Source organism: Camarhynchus parvulus, chromosome 3, assembly GCF_901933205.1.
Source record: "Camarhynchus parvulus chromosome 3, STF_HiC, whole genome shotgun sequence".
NCBI lineage: Eukaryota > Metazoa > Chordata > Aves > Passeriformes > Thraupidae > Camarhynchus > Camarhynchus parvulus.
Window position 1 is genome coordinate 102,175,563 of NC_044573.1, and position 20,932 is coordinate 102,196,494.

General features: G+C 37.5%; 1 protein-coding gene across 2 annotated transcripts in view; it reads right to left on the reverse strand.

Moving 5' to 3' along the window:
• Nucleotides 1-254: 254 nt before the first annotated feature.
• GPR63 (G protein-coupled receptor 63) overlaps nt 255-20,932 on the reverse strand; it is a 29,218-nt gene continuing 8,540 nt past the window's right edge. The window contains exons 2-4 of one of the 2 annotated variants that reach the window (XM_030946152.1): nt 13,736-13,821; nt 9,092-9,169; nt 255-6,043 (exon numbers count right to left, since the gene is read on the reverse strand). In XM_030946152.1, the coding sequence (XP_030802012.1) occupies nt 4,642-5,901 (1,260 nt within the window). In that variant the 5' untranslated portion in view covers nt 5,902-6,043; nt 9,092-9,169; nt 13,736-13,821 and the 3' untranslated portion in view covers nt 255-4,641. The remainder of the gene's footprint in view (nt 6,044-9,091; nt 9,170-13,735; nt 13,822-20,932) is intronic. The other variant, XM_030946153.1, reaches the window with a different exon arrangement.

A 20,932-nucleotide genomic window follows, 5' to 3' on the forward strand; every position in this document is an offset into this window, starting at 1 on the left:
CCAGAAGTATCTATCCCCTCTCAGGCACTCACTGGGGACGTCTTTTTTCATTTAGAGAAATTACTCCAGCAGCATTTCTGCTAAGTCATCGTCAAGCTGAAAGTTTTCCCCAAAAACAGCTGAGATGCTTAACTTTTTTCACTCTATTAATATGGGGAATAATCCATCACATACAGACATGCAGCACTTGAATCATAAAGGTCACTGTCTTGTGTTGATATGGATCATGCCCTACAGTACTACTGCCTGCTTTATTTATTGCACAGCAAGATGATCTTAATTACTTAATGCAAGCTGAAAGGTGGGACACCCAGTTCAGGTAGTATTTTAGGAAAGTTACTTTCATATTAGGCTCTCTCTCTGCTTGCTGGATACTATTCCAATTGTTCTAGATATCTTGACAGTGTCTCAGAAAAGAGCATTCTGCAAACGCTTTATACAAGAAACATTTTGGCTTAAACAAAACCCCCTACATTAGGCAATCCTGGTTATTTCATAGACAGATAAGTGTTTGAAACTATGCAGGTAGGCATTAAATACAAGAATCAAGTTCATGTACTAACAAGAGAGTCAATTCTAAAGACTTTTGCCACATTTTTGAGAATGTTTATGTTTATTTTCTTTTTTTTTGTTGTTTCTCAAGTATTTTCATGGGTGTATTATATACAGAAAAGACAAATGCAATTCTACTTAACTTTTTTTTAAAACAGTAATTCAAGGTTTCTCCACATCAGAAAATGACTAGCCAAAAAAAAAAATGAAACCAAAGTAGTGGCAAAGTAGTGGCTCCTGGAAAATGGGACTCAAGATATTTCTCACCATTGCAACCACAATAAACTTGTGCTCTGAATTTGTAGTTTTCATGCTAAAATAAATTAAAATCTCTTTCAAGGAGGGTGCTGTTGAATGATTTAAGAATTAAAAATCTCAAATGGGTTCAGAAAGATCACTGAAATCTCACAGTTACTTATGCATATATCCAAAATAAAATATAAAAGCATTAAGCATACAAGTGAAAAAAATAGTGACAGAAAGCAGTAAGAGGCAAAACAATTTTCTTCTCTATATACAGAAATATTTTTACATAAGTAACAAGAAATGTCAAAAAATACACAATTTTGAGTACAAAAGAATCATTTCAGCAATAGATTTGTACAATTGAGACCTGTGTAAGCAGCATGCTTTGACTGAATGAATTAAACTGCAACATACTTCAAAATACATTCATTTAAATCCTCCATACTAAAGATGTCTGAAAATAGAACATGAGGGAATACAGATTAGTAATGACTATCATCTCTGGAGAGGAAGAAAATGATAATTTCCCTTTAAAGTCAAGAAGGATCAGTCTGAGTTTTTAAATTCCTTGGTCTTGGTCAAGACCATTAAATTGCCTCAGGAGACCCACTTCTGCCAATATGTATGTGTTTTAACATTACAAATCCCAGTGAGGTTATGCAGGATTCTTGGCAGGATCACAGACAGCAAGACTGAGCAGTTCAGAGGTCTTCAACTTGGTCCTAGGACTTCAGTTGTAATTATCAAGGCACTGCTCTCAAGACAGTACATAGACACAATAGCACAAATGATTCTGTAAACACATAATCACCCTGGGGATACTTCGACACCACACCTTGTTTCTTTTTTTGAACACACTTTTGTTCACTATATGCTTTGATCACCTCAAAAAACCTGGCAAGTGTGAATACTGTATCGCTATGGAAATCACCTCTGAATTTGGACCACACAATTTGGGTTTCTTTACTCCAAGGATCAGTAGATGCAGCTTTGACCAGAAACCTTGTTGCAGTCAGTGTAAACAAGTGTTTAATTATCAAGACAAATTAACTGTCAGATGTTCACAATTTATACTTCACAGCCAGTACATATCAGAGATCAAAAAAATCCCACAAAATGCTTTTCCCTCCTCCTTCAGGAATGTAATTTCATTAATTTTCCTGTATTGCTCATCTTCTTTCCTTCTTGAATTACTGTGTTTTACAACATTCAAATCTCTTGCATCATAGAGCTGGAAGACAGCAAAAATACCTGTTCCTGCCATTTAGACAATGTACACTCACACTCTGTTACATTAACTCTAAGCACAATTTTGCTGCTTTCAGAGATAAACAGGTATGACAGCTTTGAAACAGAAAATTCATACTAACCAGGTCATAAACTTGTGCTATCAATGTAAATGTAATTGAAAAATAAAAGCTTTACTGCAAAGACATACTAAAACATTCTGCTTTATAGTGGAGCTCCTTTAGATCAGAAAAATCTATACCATCATCAGTAAAACTGACAAGAAAGGGAAAGCATGGTTATCAATAACACTACCACTGCCAGATGCCTTTACACGTAATCCACAGTCTCAGCTGGCAGTTTGTTGGTTTTTTTTTAAATGAAATTACAGAATTCAAAATTGTTCCTTTTCTACTCCTAAAATTTAACAACAGCTTTACGAACAGCTGTCAATGAGAAGAACAGAGCTACCTTAGCTTAAATTAGTTCTTTATTGAAGACCTTTAAAAAAAAATCTGGGATTGAATGCTTTGCTGCTGTCAGGAAGCAAGCAGTCCCTGGACACCCACACGGGACATTTCCTTCATACACACATGTACTGTGCAGATACACAGAAGCAGATAAAATTGCTATTATTTTTGCTCCTCTAGTACAAGAACAGAGAGCTCCCCATGCTTTGGGGCCCTGAAAGACTGATGGAAGCAAGAGAAGCCCAAAACCCAGCTCTGGTTGCTGTCTGTTGCACATCAATCCCTCCAGCTCCTGGTCACAGCCCCAAAAAGCTGATTCTGCAGGTATTCTTCCCAGCCCCAGAGCAACTGGGGATCTGGCTCCAAAGTCCAAACCTAAGTCTTAATTCTACTTGTCTCACAATAAATATTTATTTAGCTAATTGGAAAAAAAAGTATCTGAGTTTGCTATCATAAAGGAAAATCCTCGTTCTTCTGCTTTCCAGGATACCAACACAGTCTGACATTAATCAGAAAGGTAGTTTGGCATTTTAGGGAGAAGCTGATGCCTAATAGATGAGAACAGCGAGTAAACCCTCGAGGCAGCAGGCACTACAGAGACAAAGAGGTAATGAAAAAATCAATGTGAAGTAGTATCAGAGGGAAAAGGGGAATTTAACTTACATCGCCAGCAAACTCTGCTGGCTGACTGTTATAAGGGGTAATGGCTGAAAGAGAGTAGATTTAGAAAAGATATAGGAAGAAATTCTCCCATGTGAGGGTGGTGAAGCACTGAGACAGGTTTCCCAAAGAAGGTGTGGATGTTCCATCCCTGAAAGAGTTCAAGGGCAAATTGAATGGGGCTCTGAGTAGCCTGGTTTAGTGAAAGCCATGGCAGGGCTATTGGAGCAGGATGATATATATGGCTCCTTCCAAACCAAGCCATTTTATGATTCTGTGACTGTTTATGGTTTTGATCCAATACTTAAATTGCAAAACGCATCAAGAACTCTTTTTCTCCCTGCAATTACTATGTAGACTAAATGCTAAACTCAACTATGGTTCATTTGCTATCTATGTGTTGGTTTACCCTACTATTTCTAATCCTATCCCAACAAATGCCTGACAGCATGATTTCAGCTGTGTAGAGCACACCTAGCCTTATACGAGCTCCAAGCAGAAACAACATCACACCAACACAGTATAAATTGCAGGCCCAAAAATCACTATTTCAGACAGGTTTTCAGGCATACCATGAGGTTTGGATGACTTGTAATAGCCTCAAATAACAACTGCAGTCACCCTTTACCCTGTAACAATTTTAACATGAACACTATTCTTCTAAACCATGTGTGAGCCTAAATCTCAGGTTATAGTATTTTTCTTGCTTTCTCTTTCATTCCTCTTGTTTTCTCCTTCTAACTCTCCTGATAACTGAGAAGGTAATTTTGATCAGTTGCTAGAAAACGAGAAAATCTACGACTGTACATGTAGCTATACCAACATAAATCACCACCCTAGAGCTTACCTGGGTCTTTCATTCAAATTCACCAACTTAACAAATAATAATAAGCAATAATAATACATCTTCAATACAGAACAAAATATTCAAATGAATAAACTATATAGTAAATTTTGTAAAGTGCACAAAATATTAATGGAAATATTAAAAAACCAGGTTTTTAATGTTACCATGAAAACTTCTGAAATATCATTAAATTAGATAGAAATAATCTAATGAGACTTTTTGGCTCTAATATACTGGCAGACAGCAGCAACAGTTTTCAAAAAAATTACACCAACTAAATACACCGTATCTTAGCAGCATAAAAAAAGTTCCTACAATTAGGTAAAATTGCAGGTCTAGTAAGCATAAACCTGACAAGATGTTCCAAATATAGTTTTCATTAAAAGAATGGATTTCCATGGAATCCTAGAGGTAACATTTGTTATTCTGCTTACATTGTATTCTGGTAGTAAACCCAACTATAGCCAATCACGTTCTCTCCCTCTATCTTCCCAAAATTGCACAAAGTACTAAAAATTTAATCAAGTTATAAGATATGGCCACACTGAAAAAGCCATATGAAACAAAACAAAATTCAACCTAAAGCTTAAAAAACAAACTACCCCAGCAAACAACAATCATTGTCAAACAACTGCAGTTTCAAACCACCGACCGATGCTCCCCACACACGTAGATGGCACTGGGCCGGATGCGCCGCCTCGTATGGCCAGGGAGCTGTGGCAAGAACTTGAAGAATCTGGGCATCAAGTCTAAGCATGCATCATGAAACTTCTTAATCCTCCAGTAGTAAATCAGTGGGTTCAGTGCAGACTTGAGGTAGCAGAGCCAAAGGAGCCAAGTGCTTATTTCAAAAAAGTTGTGCTTGTAGTAGAAGTGGCTGTTGAACGTGGCAATAAGGCTGTAAGTGGTGAATGGTGCCCAACAGACTATGAAGACAAGGAACAAAATCAGGATGGTTGTGAAGGCACGAGTTTTAAAGCTCATATCAATATTCATCTGAAAAGGTCTCTGTAAGCTCATGAGACCAAGTTTGCTGGCCTGGCTGAGACATATGCTATCAGGGTGGCTATGGATACGAACTGCATTGTGGCGGACGGTGTTGAGTATGCCCATAAAAGAATACAGCATTACCAGGAATGGAATAAAAAAAGCAATTAGCAAGATAACTATCACATAGGCTCGGTAACCTGGGCTTGTAGAGTAGCCAAAAACACACTGAGGTGCTCTTGAGGGTATCTGCAGATTAGGATTCCCTACTGATAACGGAAAAGCAACAACAAAGGATGCTGCCCAGGAAATCACAATAAGAATCTTTGCACGGTAGGGGTTCAGTTTATCTTGCCTCTGAACTATAATAAGAAATCGGTCAATACTAATAATAAGAAGAATGGCTACCCCCTCTACGACAAAAAGCCAGAAGAACATGGCAGAAACTCTGCAAAATATATCCCCAAAAATCCACTGAGTGGTAATGATTGTTATCAGAGCAAATGGCATGTTCAGCACTGCCAGCAGCAGGTCTGCAAAAGCCAGGCTTGCTAAGAGGATATTAATTGCAGATCGCATAGCTGCCTTCTGGTAGACCATCAGGCAGACAACAAAGTTTCCAAGGAAAGAAACCAATAGGATAAATATCATAGCAGCAGAAAGAATGATCTGGAGTGGCAAACTCAAGCTCCTGAAAACTTCTTGTGACGGCAGGGTAGCTGTGGTGTTTACTAGGAAAGTACTTCTCTCAGTAGTGAGCACACCACCTGAACCATATCTCAATGGCTGTGTTGTGCCACTATGAAGCAAGAACTGGGGAGTGGTAAAATTCGTATAGGCATTTTCATAAACAATGAAAGTAGCATTTGAGGTCCCAGAGTGGGCCAGCGTCAACATTGCTGAGAAAACCATTGCTTCAAGAAAAATGAAAGCAGAACCAAAGGTCTTCAAGGCATTTCATCTTGTTCAGGCAGTATTTTGAACTGGTCATTTAACAATCAAAATTCAAGGTTTGAAAGCATCAAAGTTCTTAAGTTCATGTCAGTATTTCCATCTGAAAAAGAAGAAATAAATGTAAATACACAATATAAAACTTTCTGAAACCAGTGGTAACCTAATGATTGCTCAGCTTTCCTTAATGAGAATAGTATCCTTAATATATGTTTACACTTCAGGCTGACACAATTTACTTAAGCACCAAATATAGGAATCTCATAATAGTTGGCCTTTCTCTCATAGGTCCTACTCCTGCAGTCCTGCTGATACTGTACAATACTCCCAAGTCACCACGCTTTTTTCTACCATAACCAAGGCTGGAGAACTTCTGTACTTGAAACTTTACTGATTAAGAATGAATAAATCAAAAAAGTATTTTTATTTGAATCTCGTAATTTTTGAACTAACTTCTTTATTTTGTTTTGAAATTGCCTACAGATAGAAACTTTAGTAACATTTCTAAATAGCTTAAATGGTATCAATATATTGCCTATTTGCCTGCTTGGTAAGCACTGAAAGCCTGTTTATCCAAGTTATTGCACATAATACAGAATTCTTAGTTCCATGTCAGTCATCTACATCAGACACCTCAGGAAAAACATGCAAAATATATCCTAACCTGTTATTATGAAATAACTTGTCCACAGGATAAAAGAATTTTTCAATTTGTTTCATTTAGGGGCTGACTCACATTCAGGTGCAGGAAACCATCACTTTGGTTACTACAACTCTTCCACTGGCAGTAAACTTTCCTGCTTCCACTGGTCTGGGCATGTTTTTGTTAATTCATCTTGGTATCCCATATAATTTAACCACGTGCACTCTCTTTTTCTTTGTAAATCTAATCTTCACACATGCTGCTGAATTCCCTCCCTTGTCATTATAGCCATAGACTGGTTTGGGCTGGAAGGGTCTGTAAAGATATTCTAGCTCTGACCCCCCTGCTCTTTCAGCATTTTCCACCAGACCATGTTGCTCAGAGCCCCATCCAACCCAGCCTTGAACACTTCCAGGGATAGGACATCCCCAACATCCATAGGCAACCTGTACCAGTGCCTCACCAGTCCCACAGTAAAGAATTCCTTCCTAATATCTAGAGTGAATCTCTCATCCTTCAGCTTAAGACCATTGCCATGACCTTGCAGAAAGTCCCTCTCCAGCCTTCCTGCAGGCCCCCTACAGGTACTGACACAATCCAACATTTCCTTTTAGTTCCAAGCACTGTCTTGTTGCACTATTACTACAAGTATTGTATTGCTACATATATTTGTATGTACATATTCTTAACAAATAAAATGCAAAGGGGTTGAGAGCTCCCTCACCTTTTCAGGGCTAGCTTCTTCCCCTGTCTTGGACTACTAAATTAAACACTCTCAGAGCACACTGGCATTTGATCAAGCTGGAAACCAGAAGGATTCAATGCCCTTTTCAAAAACAATCACTACAGCCAGAAACATAAAGTGGGCTTCACCTCATTCATTCTGCATGACTGCAATAGTCCCTTCTGGCTGTTTTCATGTTTATCATTAGAAAAGGGATAAAGGCATCTTCAGAGGGCAATCTCCCTCCTCCATTTCTGCACACGATGACAAGCTTGGGCTACTAACAGAAGCAGCTTACGGTAGAACAAACCCTGCCCACACTATTTATACAGGTTCTGTTGTTTAGTATCAATGTCAGTCAAAAATAAAGGGAGAAAAGAATGTTTTTTATGAATATACACAAGTACCACATGTTTTGTGTAGGATAAAAAGTTTACCTTTTGCTGGATAATACTTCGCCAACAAAGAAATTAACTGTAAGATAACAAAATCTGATCTATGCCCCCAGTTTGGACTTCTGGCAGTCTGAAAGCAAACCTGCTGAGGCTGCTGTCAGGAATTCATCAACTAAAATCAGCACTATGACCTGCTCCTTTCATTCCCTGACTATCTACAAGCTCTATCACTAGATGATTTCCAGGGCCAGACTACCATCAGCATTTTTATTTCAGATAAATGATTAACCTCCCTGTGTCCTTTAATTTTCAATGGTATCACAAAAGATATATTTATAAACATCCTAATTTAATTTACTTGTGTAGTGGGCTGATCCTGGCTGGACACCACATGCCCACAAGAGCTGCTCTTTCACTTCCTCCTCAACTGGCCAGGGGAAAAGAAGTATTACAAAAGGCTTGTACGTTCAAGTAAGAACAGGGCGAGATCACTCACCTGTTACTACGACAGGCAAAACCTCAACATGGGGAAATTAGATTAAATTATTACCAATTAAATCACAGTAGGGTAATGAGAAAATAGAGCTAAATCTTAAAAACACCTTTACCTCACTCCTCCCTTCTTCCTGAGTTTAACCATCTGCCTAATTATCTCCTCCCCACCAGCAACACAGTGGGACAGGGAACAGGGGCTGCAGCCAGTTCATCACATGTTGTCTCTGCTGCCCCTTGCTCATCAGGGGGGAGACTCAAACTCTTCCCTTCCAGTGTGGATTCCTCCCATGGGAGACAGTCCTCCATGAACTTCTCCAATACAGTCCTTCCCACAGGCTGCCGTTTTTCTTGGAACACTCACATGTGGGTCCCTTCCACTGACATTGGCTCTATGGGTCATAGAGGAAGCTTCTGGCAGCTTCTCACAGAAGCCACTCCTGCTACCAAAACCTTGTTACACAAACCCAATAGAGAGTCACACAAATTCCACTTTCTAGAGGTCTTACTGCTTGAATGAAAGGTATAATTTTCTATTCTGTCCTATTATATTTCAAAGATTGTATAACTCATCTGAAGTATACAAAGCTATGTACATTGACATTTTGCAAAAATAACCCATTCCATTAACTTTACCATAGATTTTTCTTTCCCCCCATTCTCTCTCTTTATATTGTATTTTTACACTAACTCCTTTAGAGAAAACCTGAATGTTAATTACAGGCTAAAGCATATATACTAGCCAAAGCTCTTCTTTCTTTGATCTATATAAACTTTTCCTCTACTAGTCTTGTTTAACATTTTTTTATAATAAAGTATGTAACCAACAGGAAAAAGATTAGCAGAACTTTCCAGAATAAACAAGAAATAGTTTAGCAATGAACAAGAAAATCTCACCCAAAGTTCCACTGAGGTTTATGACTCCGCAAGCTGAGAACACTATGAAGGAAAGGAAGCTGTAGCATTCTGCAGGAACTGCAAAAGAACATAAATTCAACAAATAATCCTGGATTTAAAATCTTGGAGCAAGAAAATTAGATCCCCAGGGTAGTATCTTTTAGAGCTATGTAAGCAATAAGTCAGCAAAAGTAACTTCTGTATTTCTGATTGGCTTTGTACAGGTCTTTCTACCAAGGCTCTAAAAGAAACTAATCTGCCCTTAGATAAATGTAAAACCCTTCTACAGACAATAATAAGTTTCAAATAGGAAACAAAAAAAGGCAGTGTTTAGTTTTGTAGAGAAAAGAGGTCATCAGAATGATCCTAAAAAATAAAATCTTTACCGGGGTTCAAGCTCTTTAATCTATAGAAGAGGGAAATGCAAAACCATGACATTTGCTGATGATGAACATGAACTGTTTTTTAAGTCAATTTAATTTTAAAAAGTCAACTATAAAAAGGTACAGAGGGATCTCTCAAGAGCTAGTGGCAAGCCAACAGTCTACCCCATAAAATTCAGTGCTAGGTATAATGCTATGCCTGTACTGAAAACAGCTATCTACACAATAACAGATGCTAAACCAATCATTACCATCCAGAAGAGAAACAGATCTTCAAATTTTCATAGTCTGCTCATGAAAACATCAGCCATGTGCTCAGAATTGTTAGCAAAGGAACTGAGAAGAAAACCAGGAGGTAGCTATATACACTGTATATTTAGATACACCACCTGCTACAATACACATCTATGGCATCTCTTCACTACTACATTCAGTTCTGCACCACTTGATCTTTTTAATATCTTTGATATTAAAAAGCAACTGAAAAAAGCTATCATAGAGGTCTACCAAGTTTTTAGTGACACTTTAGGGAAAGTGAATGATTGCTCCCCCATAACAAAAGAATAGGAAAAGTCAAAGAAATCACAAAACACCTCTAGAGATCATCTTCTCCAACCTCTCTGCTCAAGCAGGGCCACCTAGTAGAGGCCCACAGTAGAGAAAAGTTGTCTCCTGACATTCAGGGAAATTTCCTGTTTCAGTTTCTGCCCACTGCCTCTGTCGCCTGGCACCACTGAAAAGATCCTGGCTCTGTCCTCTTTGTACCCTCTCTTCAAGTATTGATAAACAATTATAAGATCCTCCTGAGCCTTCTCTACTTCAGGATGAATAGTCCCACTTCTCTCAGTCTTTCCTCACACAAGGGATGCTCCAGCCTATTCATCATCTTTGTAACTCTTTACTCTCTCTTCAGTATATCCATGTCTCTCTCAAACTGAGGAGCCCACATTTGGAAATTATTATTTCACAAGTAATTATGAAAACACTTATTACAGGATGTTGTGGATGTCATAGAGCTTCTGTGAATTCAGACAGCATTCGGGACATATTTCATATCATTATACAGATGTCCATGTAGAAAGAGGTGAATCTCTCTCTGCTGACTGCAAAGGATACATAGCCTTCTGATTTGAATACAGACATCTGAGCACATACATGGAGTTACTTGACTAGCTTTAAATACCCATAAAAGAATTTGCTCACTCAGGTTAAGTTTACATCATTATGCCACACAACCTCACACTCTGAAGTATGAAGTTCAGCAGAGGCTTAGATGATAACATCTATCATAAAAGCTTTAAAGAGGAAAACAAATCAAACAAAAACTAGAGAAACAACTGCTAATGTTTTATAGTAAACAATCAAAGCTTCAGAAAATACTGCTATATCCTAAATTTTCCTTCTACACAGAAGGAACCAGACAAGGGGAGAAGGAGTAAAAGTGTTCTGCATCCTTAATTCAGCTGAAAAGATTGTGCGACCCTGCATTTCTCAAGTCAGTAGCACACAGTATAAAACAAAGGACAAAGGACCCACAAGGTCTATAGTTTATTCCTAACAAACACAGAAAAAGAAAGAAAAATAATCTTGCATATGTTCTCTCATCATCCCAGCTCTCTATGCAAATAGCTACATTCCCTTTTGTGCTTTGTCCCTTCTGTGTGATGTTTGCATGTTTCTTCATGCAGCATTAAGAGAAGAGGAGGAGAATGACCTCATCCAAGCTGCTGCCTGGACCCAGCCTAATGCTTTAAGTGGAAAGAGCACCAGCCATTTGGCTGTTGCATAAGTCATCAGCCCTATCTTTTCAAGAAGGATGAGAGAGCGAGCAGTGATCAGCTGTTGGAAAGAAGACACCTAACCTAGTAAGAGAACTGCAGGCTTTGGATCCTATGTTGCTCCTGTGCTCCTTGCTTCCTGATGGTTTCCAGCAGCACCATTCTCCAGGCTCTGTTTATCACTCTGAGTATGAAATATCTTTTGCAGGGCACACAGAATCAGCATGCTCAGATACTGGTTTGGATTTACACTTATTTAACCTGCAGACAATCCTCTTTCTTGGCTATCATCCTTCATGGAAGTGACTGACCAATTCAGCCAATAAACTCAAGAGGTTCCCGTCTGTTGCCAGCACATAAAAATTTTTCTCTATTTTTTTTCTCCCTACTTAAAGGTCTTCTTCCATGAGCATGTACATGATTATTGAACATGTGCCTCCACCCTTCTTCCTACCCTTCCAACTTTTCCAAAATTATGTAAAGATAGAAATGTAAGATGAAAGAAACCAATAAGACAATTTCACAGCAACAGCATTTCAGTCCTCACTCGCTCTTTGAGAAAGGGAAATCCTGTAATTTCAAAGCCCCAGTCCTTGCTGAATGGTAATCACAGAGCTTGTAAAAGACAACCATGCTTTGATAGTTTAAATGGGTAAGTCTACTGATGGTCAGGTACTCAAGCAAGAGGTAGATAGGTACCTTTTTGTCACAACAACCTCACTTTTGGAACATGCACTCTCACAGATTCTTTTCAGATGCAAAAAAGCTTCATACAATCACTTTTTTCAATTTCAGTGCTGAAATTTACTGTGTATGCACATTTTCTCTCTAGCAAGGTTCTCACTCATATACAACTTTCTTTTTATGGAACATAATAGACACAATTATTTCAATGAAGTACATACTTAAAGCTAAATAACACACAAATTCCATTCATCAAATATAATTATTGCTAGAACTATGGCATCTGTTTATAAGAGCTTTAGAAGCTAAAAGGTTCCTGTTCAAAATCTGGATAGCATGCTCAAATGGAAATAAAAGATTATATGTTATATGCAAAACTGACATCAGTCAAAGCCAGGAACTCCAAAAAAGACAAAAGAGGGAACATAACAGTGTCATAATAACAGTTAAGTTTAACACAGATCAGAACACACTATGAACAGCTGCCAAAATGTTCAATGACTTCATCAATTTGCTAAAATCTGCTAAAATCAAGCATATTTTGGCAATACTGACCACCACCACGATTTCATCCAGCACACAAAAATAATTCAGAAACCTGAAGGCAGCACTGCCTGGTACAGTGACCCTATTTCTTTCGTATATTTTAAGAGGTCCCAGAGGCTTCTGCATGCTTTATAGCTACTATCAATGGTTTTATTTTACAGGCAAACTTGGCAAAAAAATGTCTTTTACAACATAAAAAACATTTAAAAAGCAAAATATTCTTAGGGGAAAACAATAAAAAGAAGCATGAAGGACATGGGCTTATTTTATTTTCAAAAGAATTTATGCGCCATGAGAAAATACTCGAGTATGTGCTCTCTGACACCACATTATTGTACAAATAAGCCCAGGGCACACCCCTCTAAATTAGAATCAAGCATTGCTTCCCTTGCAATTAAGTAGAGGCAGGAACATGTCACAATGGAATCCTTTCTGCTAACACCAGTAAAAAGAATGAGTCAGAGCACAAAGCAGCAGGGACAATGTTCTTACTCACCTAAAAGAAACCAGCAGTTTTCAGTTTTAATACCTATTTACATATAATCTAAATTGAAACTAATCAACTACACTGCATGAGCAGATGACCCATAAAACTATTCACAAGAGGCATTACTTTAATTTAGGAAATTGTTCTTTTTTCCACTCTACAAACACTGCTGTGGCAATTTTCATAGGAAAGTACTGTGGGAAACAGTCACCTCTGCCTTGGGTCATTTAGTACAACTAATTGGTCTCTTGATGATATTTCCTTATGACCTTCATTCAGAGAGCCATTAACTGTCAAGAAACATTAGTCATGGCAATCATTATCACTACTATAAACCCCAAATATTCAAAATGTAAAAAATAATTCTATTTTCTTAGCTCTTGGGAAAAATCATGTTCTCAATTTGCAGATCATGTGAAAGGACTTGGGCAGTTCTAGGTTCATTTCTAGTTCTGTCATATTTCCCCTGACTTCTAACTTTTCTACCAGTTCAATGGTCACATTAACCATCATCATGATGAAGAGCTGAGCGAGTACTGTAGTACCTTGAGTAAACATTGAACATTTTTGAAAACATACTGAAAACATTCATAGTCTCCATCTAGTTATTAACATGCAACTAACAAGTTGAAAGCTTCCTAAATTCCTAAATTTTAAGTGGATCTTTGAATTATACATGTAATCACTGTATGTCAGTGTAGCCAAAAAAAAAAAAACCAACCCCAAAACAACTCCACACAAAAAACTCAAAAAACTCAAAGCATACCAATCCAGACAGGCTCCCATGAAGAACAGGAATCATAAGTCATCTTGTGCTGTTTTGTTCAGCTAATTATTCTCTTCCCAAATAACCTAGCAAAAAAAAAAAAAAAAAAGAAAAAAAAAAGTGACATTCACATTCAAGGCAGGACAAGAGCAGAATAGCAAAATAGCAAAATTTTTCCTTTAACAAAACTTTATTGGGAGAAGTAGAATATTCTGTCTCTTGACAGAAGGCAGACTGGATGCCCCCTTTCTGGCAGAAGGTATAGAAAGGACTAAGGCATCAAAGTTTCATCAAACCAAAGAAATCCTCAGCTATGTCATCTATGGATGGTAACAATTTCACCATTTCATACTAGGATCTGTCAGGGCTGGAGTAACACATTGTTTCAGGTCTCATTCAGCTATGTTTATTTCACATGTAGACAAGCACACAAGCAACAGCTGCTGTAAGTCTTACTGCATCTATCAAAATAAATTCTTACCCTTAACCATCAGGATCCTGATCTTTAAATCCCTAAAGGAGCTCAAAACAATAACATTTAAATCTACTACTGAGCATCATAAAGAAGACAAATAAATTTTCCCCAAACAGCAAAGATAACAGCATTGAACAAAAGACAAGAAAACAGGTCTAGAGAGAACAATAAATCATTAAAGTTTCAATGCAGGATCTCAGCACTACCTTTATGAATGATTGTACCAATCAATCATCATCACACTGCTAATATACCTCAGATAGCTAAATTATTTCTGCAAACTGGACCTAACATATCTAAAAACCTGCATATTCTATCATGAGTTCATGACAGAATCAGTTATTATCAGATATCATCAGTTCTTATCTGAGAATGTCAATTTTCGAAGTGGCTTTTCCTGATACTCTTAGAAGAAAGCCATAAAATTTCAGTGAGCCTTGAAAACTGGGTTTATGTCACACTGATAATTTTAAGTGACCTAATTAATTTATAAATATCTATATATCTATATCTATATATTGAAATCTATATCTATCTACAGCTTTATATATATAGATATATATAAAAAGGACAAATATATGAGACAATTTATACACTTGCTTTCAAAAGGCTACACAACTTTTAATTTCTGCAAGAATAAGCTTTAGGAACATCTCTAAGTCACCTCCACACTGGAACAAAAGATATCAGGATCCTTCAGGAACAGATTTCTAAATAAATGATGCACACAGGGGCTGAAGGACAAACCAGCCAATGAGTTTACAATGGCCTTCAGCAAGGGAAGCAGTAACAAGCTGCACTCTAAGACCTCCCATAGTGTACTGACCCCTGCAATCATTCAGTGCTGAGTTTCTGTATCTGCAGCCAACCCAACGTGGACTTCAAACACCCAAAACATAAGGGTTGATTTGCCAGACTGGAGACTGCTGAGACATCTGCCTTCTGCAGAGCACATTATCTAGCCACAAGGGAAGCTGGTGTCTGAAAGATTTTTTCTCATAATCTATTAATACAAGTTGTTTTCCATGTGCACAAAAATTTGGTCTTTGCATTTATTCCACAGAACAAAGAGGGAAGGAAAACAATTCTCAGGCATACCTATGTATAAAGAGATAAAATGTAGCCATTGGATTATTATAGACTTTCTCCATTTGGTTTGTTCCCTACTTAGTGAGGTAAGTAATATAAACTGGTACTCTTCCCTCTTCTGCTTTTTGAAGTATCAAAGAAGTGAATAGGTCTGCAAGGAGGCAGAGAACTGGGAGCCTGAACAAGATTAAATTCCCCAATAACCTCTAAGATCTTGCCATCAGACAGGCTCATCCTCTGACACAAGAGCCATTTCCAGTATCTACTTACATGATCATAGAAAATATTCCCAACTCTCACTAAAATAAAAGTATCTTTAAAATCAATTTAGACAAGCGTCTGAAACACCGTGATGAACTAGGAAATTCTTTCACTTCTAACCTCCAAGAAGAAAAAAAACACAAGTACTTTTGCAAAGTAAATCTGGAAAATTTTAATAAATTGGAGTACATTGCAGAGCTTGCTGGGCAGGATTGCTTTGGGTAGTTTTCTGTTGACAGTTAGGGGTTAAAACTGTTTCGTAATGAAATTCCCTTTTTTCCACTCCATTACAAATTATTAATCAGGCTTTTTTCTAAGAACAGAGGGAAAAACTTTGTAATCCTTCATGAAATTTGAGTGCAAGGATTCCTGACCCTGCAAAGAGCTCTACCTGTGGAATTACAACCTTGATGATATCAGCATTTAGACCTGGCAGAGCTACTGAAAGGGTAGTCCTGACCTTTTCCTTCTTCATCCACTCATTCCGGAACCCAGCTCCCCAGTCCCAAAGCAGAAGGTATAAACTGAACTAAAACTGACCCTGGCAAGCAAATTTAAAAGCTTCACATTTCTGGCCTGAAGCTGTGAGATGCTGGGGAACACAGATCAAGGCTTAAGATGTAGATTTAGATTCTACATACTAAGAGATACTTTAATTTAACAGTCAGTCCTGTGCCACAAGTAAGAACGATGCAAAACCTGTACTTACAGATGATCACAAAAAAATCTGCACCTTTGATTCCCCAAATCAGGAGCTGCCATTTACAAAGAACTGAAATAGTGGAACTAAAATCTCAAAGATCTTACACATAATTAAACTTAAAGATGTTTCCCACAAATATCCAGATTACATTAAAGACTTAGCAAGAGCCTAGAGAAGATCAGAAATATTATGAAATTGCTTTTCAAGTGAGTTGTAATTTCGTTATGTACTTTACTGACAATTCTCTACTTCTCTTCATGCCTAGTCTATAGCCATATTTTACCAAGTTTCTCTAACATTTTCTTGAGATACTAAGTCAAACCACAGGCAACAATGAAATGAAATACTGAAAGCTTACTTCCTGCACAAAAGAGTCAGTCCATCACAAGATAATAAGCAAGTAAAAAAGTCTGTTTCAAGTCAGAAAGCTTTAAGAGTTGTCCTAAGGCTATTTTGGCTTTTCAACTACAGAAACTTCTCAACTATATTCTCTGAGCTCTGTGAAAATGCTCCACCTTCATATACCTTAAGGTAAAGATCTAAAGGCTCCTTGAATTACATCATTCTTATTTCCTCTGTACTGCCCCAGTATACCCAACAAACACTATTGCATTGCCTTCTGCTAAAATCAGGGGAAGATGAATTTTTCTGTCAGTAGTTTGGACAACAGCTGTTAGCACACTGTCTTCTTTTGTAAGCAAGGGCTTACAAAACTCAGCCTATAAAAATGGTAATGCCAGCAGCAGCACTCTAGACTGGTGGAATTTAAGCTGTATCTCCCACAGAAACAGATCTGCTTCTTGAAACAAAATTTATTGTAACAAAAATTAATCTCTTTACGAAAAGATGCAGAGATGCTAATGAAAAAGTGATTAGAATGGCCAGATGTGTACACTCTTCAGACAGTGTGCTGCTCACAAATTCCTAGGATTTGATTTAGCTCCCAGAGCAAAGCCATCAACCCTGCTTCAGCTTTTCCCTCAGGGATTCAGGCCATGACAGAGCCAAGTTCTGTGCCTGCCCAGGAGTCCTGCTGCTGCAATACAGGTGTTATGGATCTCACTTCTTGGATTCCATGGAAGAGATGCTGGTAGCAAGTTAAATGAGGCAACTCCCACTCACAGCATTCTGCTCTGAGAGTGCTCAAAGGCTGCAATGGCAAGATTCAGCTGAGAACTAAGCAAATATTTACTTTATATGCCTATTTATATTATAACCTTTCTTGTCATACATATGCACACATGTGCATATATTTCCAATAGTTATTATCACCTCTATTCAACCAAAGACAAACACAAAATGTTTAATACAAAAAAGTCATCTAAGTCATAAAGTTCCTTTGATTCTTTCCCCAGATTTACCCTATACTTTGCTTTTAGTCTAAATTAGTCTATTAAAAATCAGCTGCATGTTACAATAGTAACTTATTTTTCCTAATACAGAAATGGAGAATAAATAAATCAATCAAATTATTGGTAGTTATCTGTGTCATCTCATTTGATAGCTTCAGAATTATTTTTGGGTCATGTCAGCCAACTGAAATAAAACTTTTCAGACAGCAGCTATTTTGGAGATACAATCCTAGTCAGAAATCTATTCACGCTAGGAATTAAAAGACAGTTAAATTCGGAGTTCCCATCTGGACACCTCTCAGGGTGAGATGACATATTGCAGACATTCAGACCCTGTGCAATACAGGCACTAACAATTCCTGTTCAGACCAACAAGCAAGGCTCGTAACATATCTCCCTAAGAGATAAAAAAATTGATTACATTTGCAAGCCAAAAACATTTAAATGAGCTAGTCTAATGATTTTTAAAGCACACTTTTTTTCATGCAATACAAGAGATCAGTACTCCAATTTTTTCCATGCTTTTTAATCATAAAAATGCAACATAAACAAGTATCAACTGAAGAATTCAAATCCTTTCTAGGAACGATTTTTTAAAGTACCTTATAATTCCTTGTTACAAATAAACTAACAGTTAATCGAATTGACTCTGTACTACTAATTAGTTCTGTGCTACTTGGGATCTTTTAAGCAAACAGAAGACCAAATCAAATGCCTTCCATAGATAGTTACAGCAGTTCTGAGTTCACAAACTTCATATTTAAGAAAGGTTTCTTTCCATGGAAAAGCTCCTTCAGTAGTAAGTCAGAGATTTTCATGCTACTTTTAAAAAGTAGAGAAATAAAAATCCAAAAATCTGAAAAAACACATACCTCCAAAAAGAACAACAAACCAACAAAAAAACCTCAAAAAAACCCAACAACAAAACACACACAAAAAACCCAAACAAACAAACAAACAAAAACAAAACACTGAAAAATTAAAACATCCCAAATCCCTCCAACCTACAAAGTATTACCTTACCAGACAGGTGTAATCCATTAATTCCTGTTGTCTTCCACTTTGGTAGCTAAAGATCATATTTCCCTACTCAAGCAAATAAATATGCTCAACTAATGAATTTTGCAAATAATAACAATGTTTCTTCTGTTACAGAGAAGTTTATTCAGTCTCTCTTTAGACATGAAATTGAACCTGAGAAAATACTGTATGGAATTTATCATCCTGCAACCAGAATGACTCTGAATAGCATAAATGTAACATATCATTGTAACATATAATTTCTAATTCAATTACAGCTACTCAGTAACAGCTGAAAAATTCAGACCAAGGGAGTTGTACCAACCTTTTAAAACACACAAAAGTTAGAAATAACTCAAAGTTATAGGCATGATTTATAGGAAAACAAGTGCAATGACATCTGCCATGAGACCAGAAAACTAAATCCTTGTCTCTATGCTCTCTGTAAACCTCTTTACAGACCATAATGATACTGCTGAAATTAACACTATTCAGCCTAAGACATCAAAAACCAACTCACATAAAATCAGAAGTGATGCTTCTCCTGTATTTCCAGCTCAGGAGATAAAAAGAAAAAAACCTCCTTATTGACACCTTTCCCATGGGTCCTACTGCTCCTTCCACCACACAATGAGCACAGAGAGAGTGACACAGGGAGATTCAAGGCATCAGGAGCAACCAGCCACCAGGACAATTAAACCGGCTCCACTCCAAAGCCCCCCAGCAAAGGAGTGATTTTAGAGGAAAAGTCATGTTTTACATGCCATGAAATTCTAGTCTATGCTTAGCTACTGTTTCAGTGAAAAGACAGTGGCAGATCCTGATCTGTACGCAAACTGACAGCACTCATATAAATCTAATAAACCCAGTCATTTGACAATCACAGAGGGAAAAGCTATAGTGCTTTAATGCCATCTCCACAAAGACCTCTGTTGCCTACCTGGCAGAAAAGACCAGAAACAGTTCTCTCAAATCTACTCTAAATAACAGTTCAAATGCTGCATGTTGAGAAGGTTTAACAGTGCTGAAGAAAGACGCGTTTTCGACAATGTGTTTTATTGGAAACAGTTTAATTTCAATTCACAACACACAGAATGGAAATTCTACAACCACCTGTTCATACTTGAAAACCTTCCTCAGCCTTCCACTTCATATTTAGCTTACAAACTATCTTTGCTTGACAAATTCTTACCATTTTCAGTCTTACCAAGAGCTCTCCAGACCTTTTTGTTACAGAACCAGCTAAAGCAAGTTTCTGAAGCTGCACAACTGGGAAATTGCTAGTTACCATCCAGTTCTTCACCTGGATATCTTGAATATTTCACCCTGTTATTTATACACCATTACTGTTGTGGACTGCATTTTTAGTTTAGTTTGTATAGATGATGCTTATAGTTTTAGATGCAAAAAGTTAAAGAGAGAGTCCTCCTCCCAGTCCACCTTATCAACAGGAGAGGTTGCTGTCTGTCCTGCAGGCTCAGCTTACTTAAGTCTTTATCTATTAGCTGCATGCTTAGCTAGAATGGTTCAGGTATGCTTGCCCTTTTCACTTGTAAGGAAGGAAAAACCAAAAACACCACCTCTGATGTGTCAGTCATTAACCCTGGTCTGGAAATCTGATACGTTTTCAGCAAAAGCACTAGGAAAAAAAGAGCCAGGTATCTTCTCGGGCAGAGCAAGTATCAAAACCACAACTCACTTCCCTTACTCTGTGCAACTTCATGTATGTGTATCAAATAGCTATAATGTATATGTTTATACATGAAATTCAAAACCTGTAACTTCACCAGGTCTGTAGAAGCTCTGTTCTTTCCCAAGTACTCTGAAGCAACTCTGCTCACTTCCTGGTATCAGTTTTTCAGTCAGACCATACTGCTGCCCGGTCTTTATACACTGTTACCTATCCACTAGTCAGTAGTTTGAATGATTATTTTAGAACCTGTGTCTCTGTACAGCTTCTGTCCATTTTCTAATTCCCACAGCAATTTTTTGTTCAGTGACCCACATGCCAGGTAGTGTGAGTGGGAAGTTAAGGTACCTTTTGTAAATACTAATAAAGCAATGAAAATTATCGAACCATAAAATACAGGAAATTAACTTCTCATCACATCATCTAGCTACCCACCTAAATGAGTTTAAAATACCAGCTTCAAGCAGTCTGATATTCTAGGGACACCCAGTTGCCACTTCATTTATAGTCGGTTTCCTTAGCAACACTATAATCCATCTGGCTGCAGAAAGCTAAAATCTCAAACCATATCCTCCCGTACACCGGAAATAGGCTCAAAACCATTTAT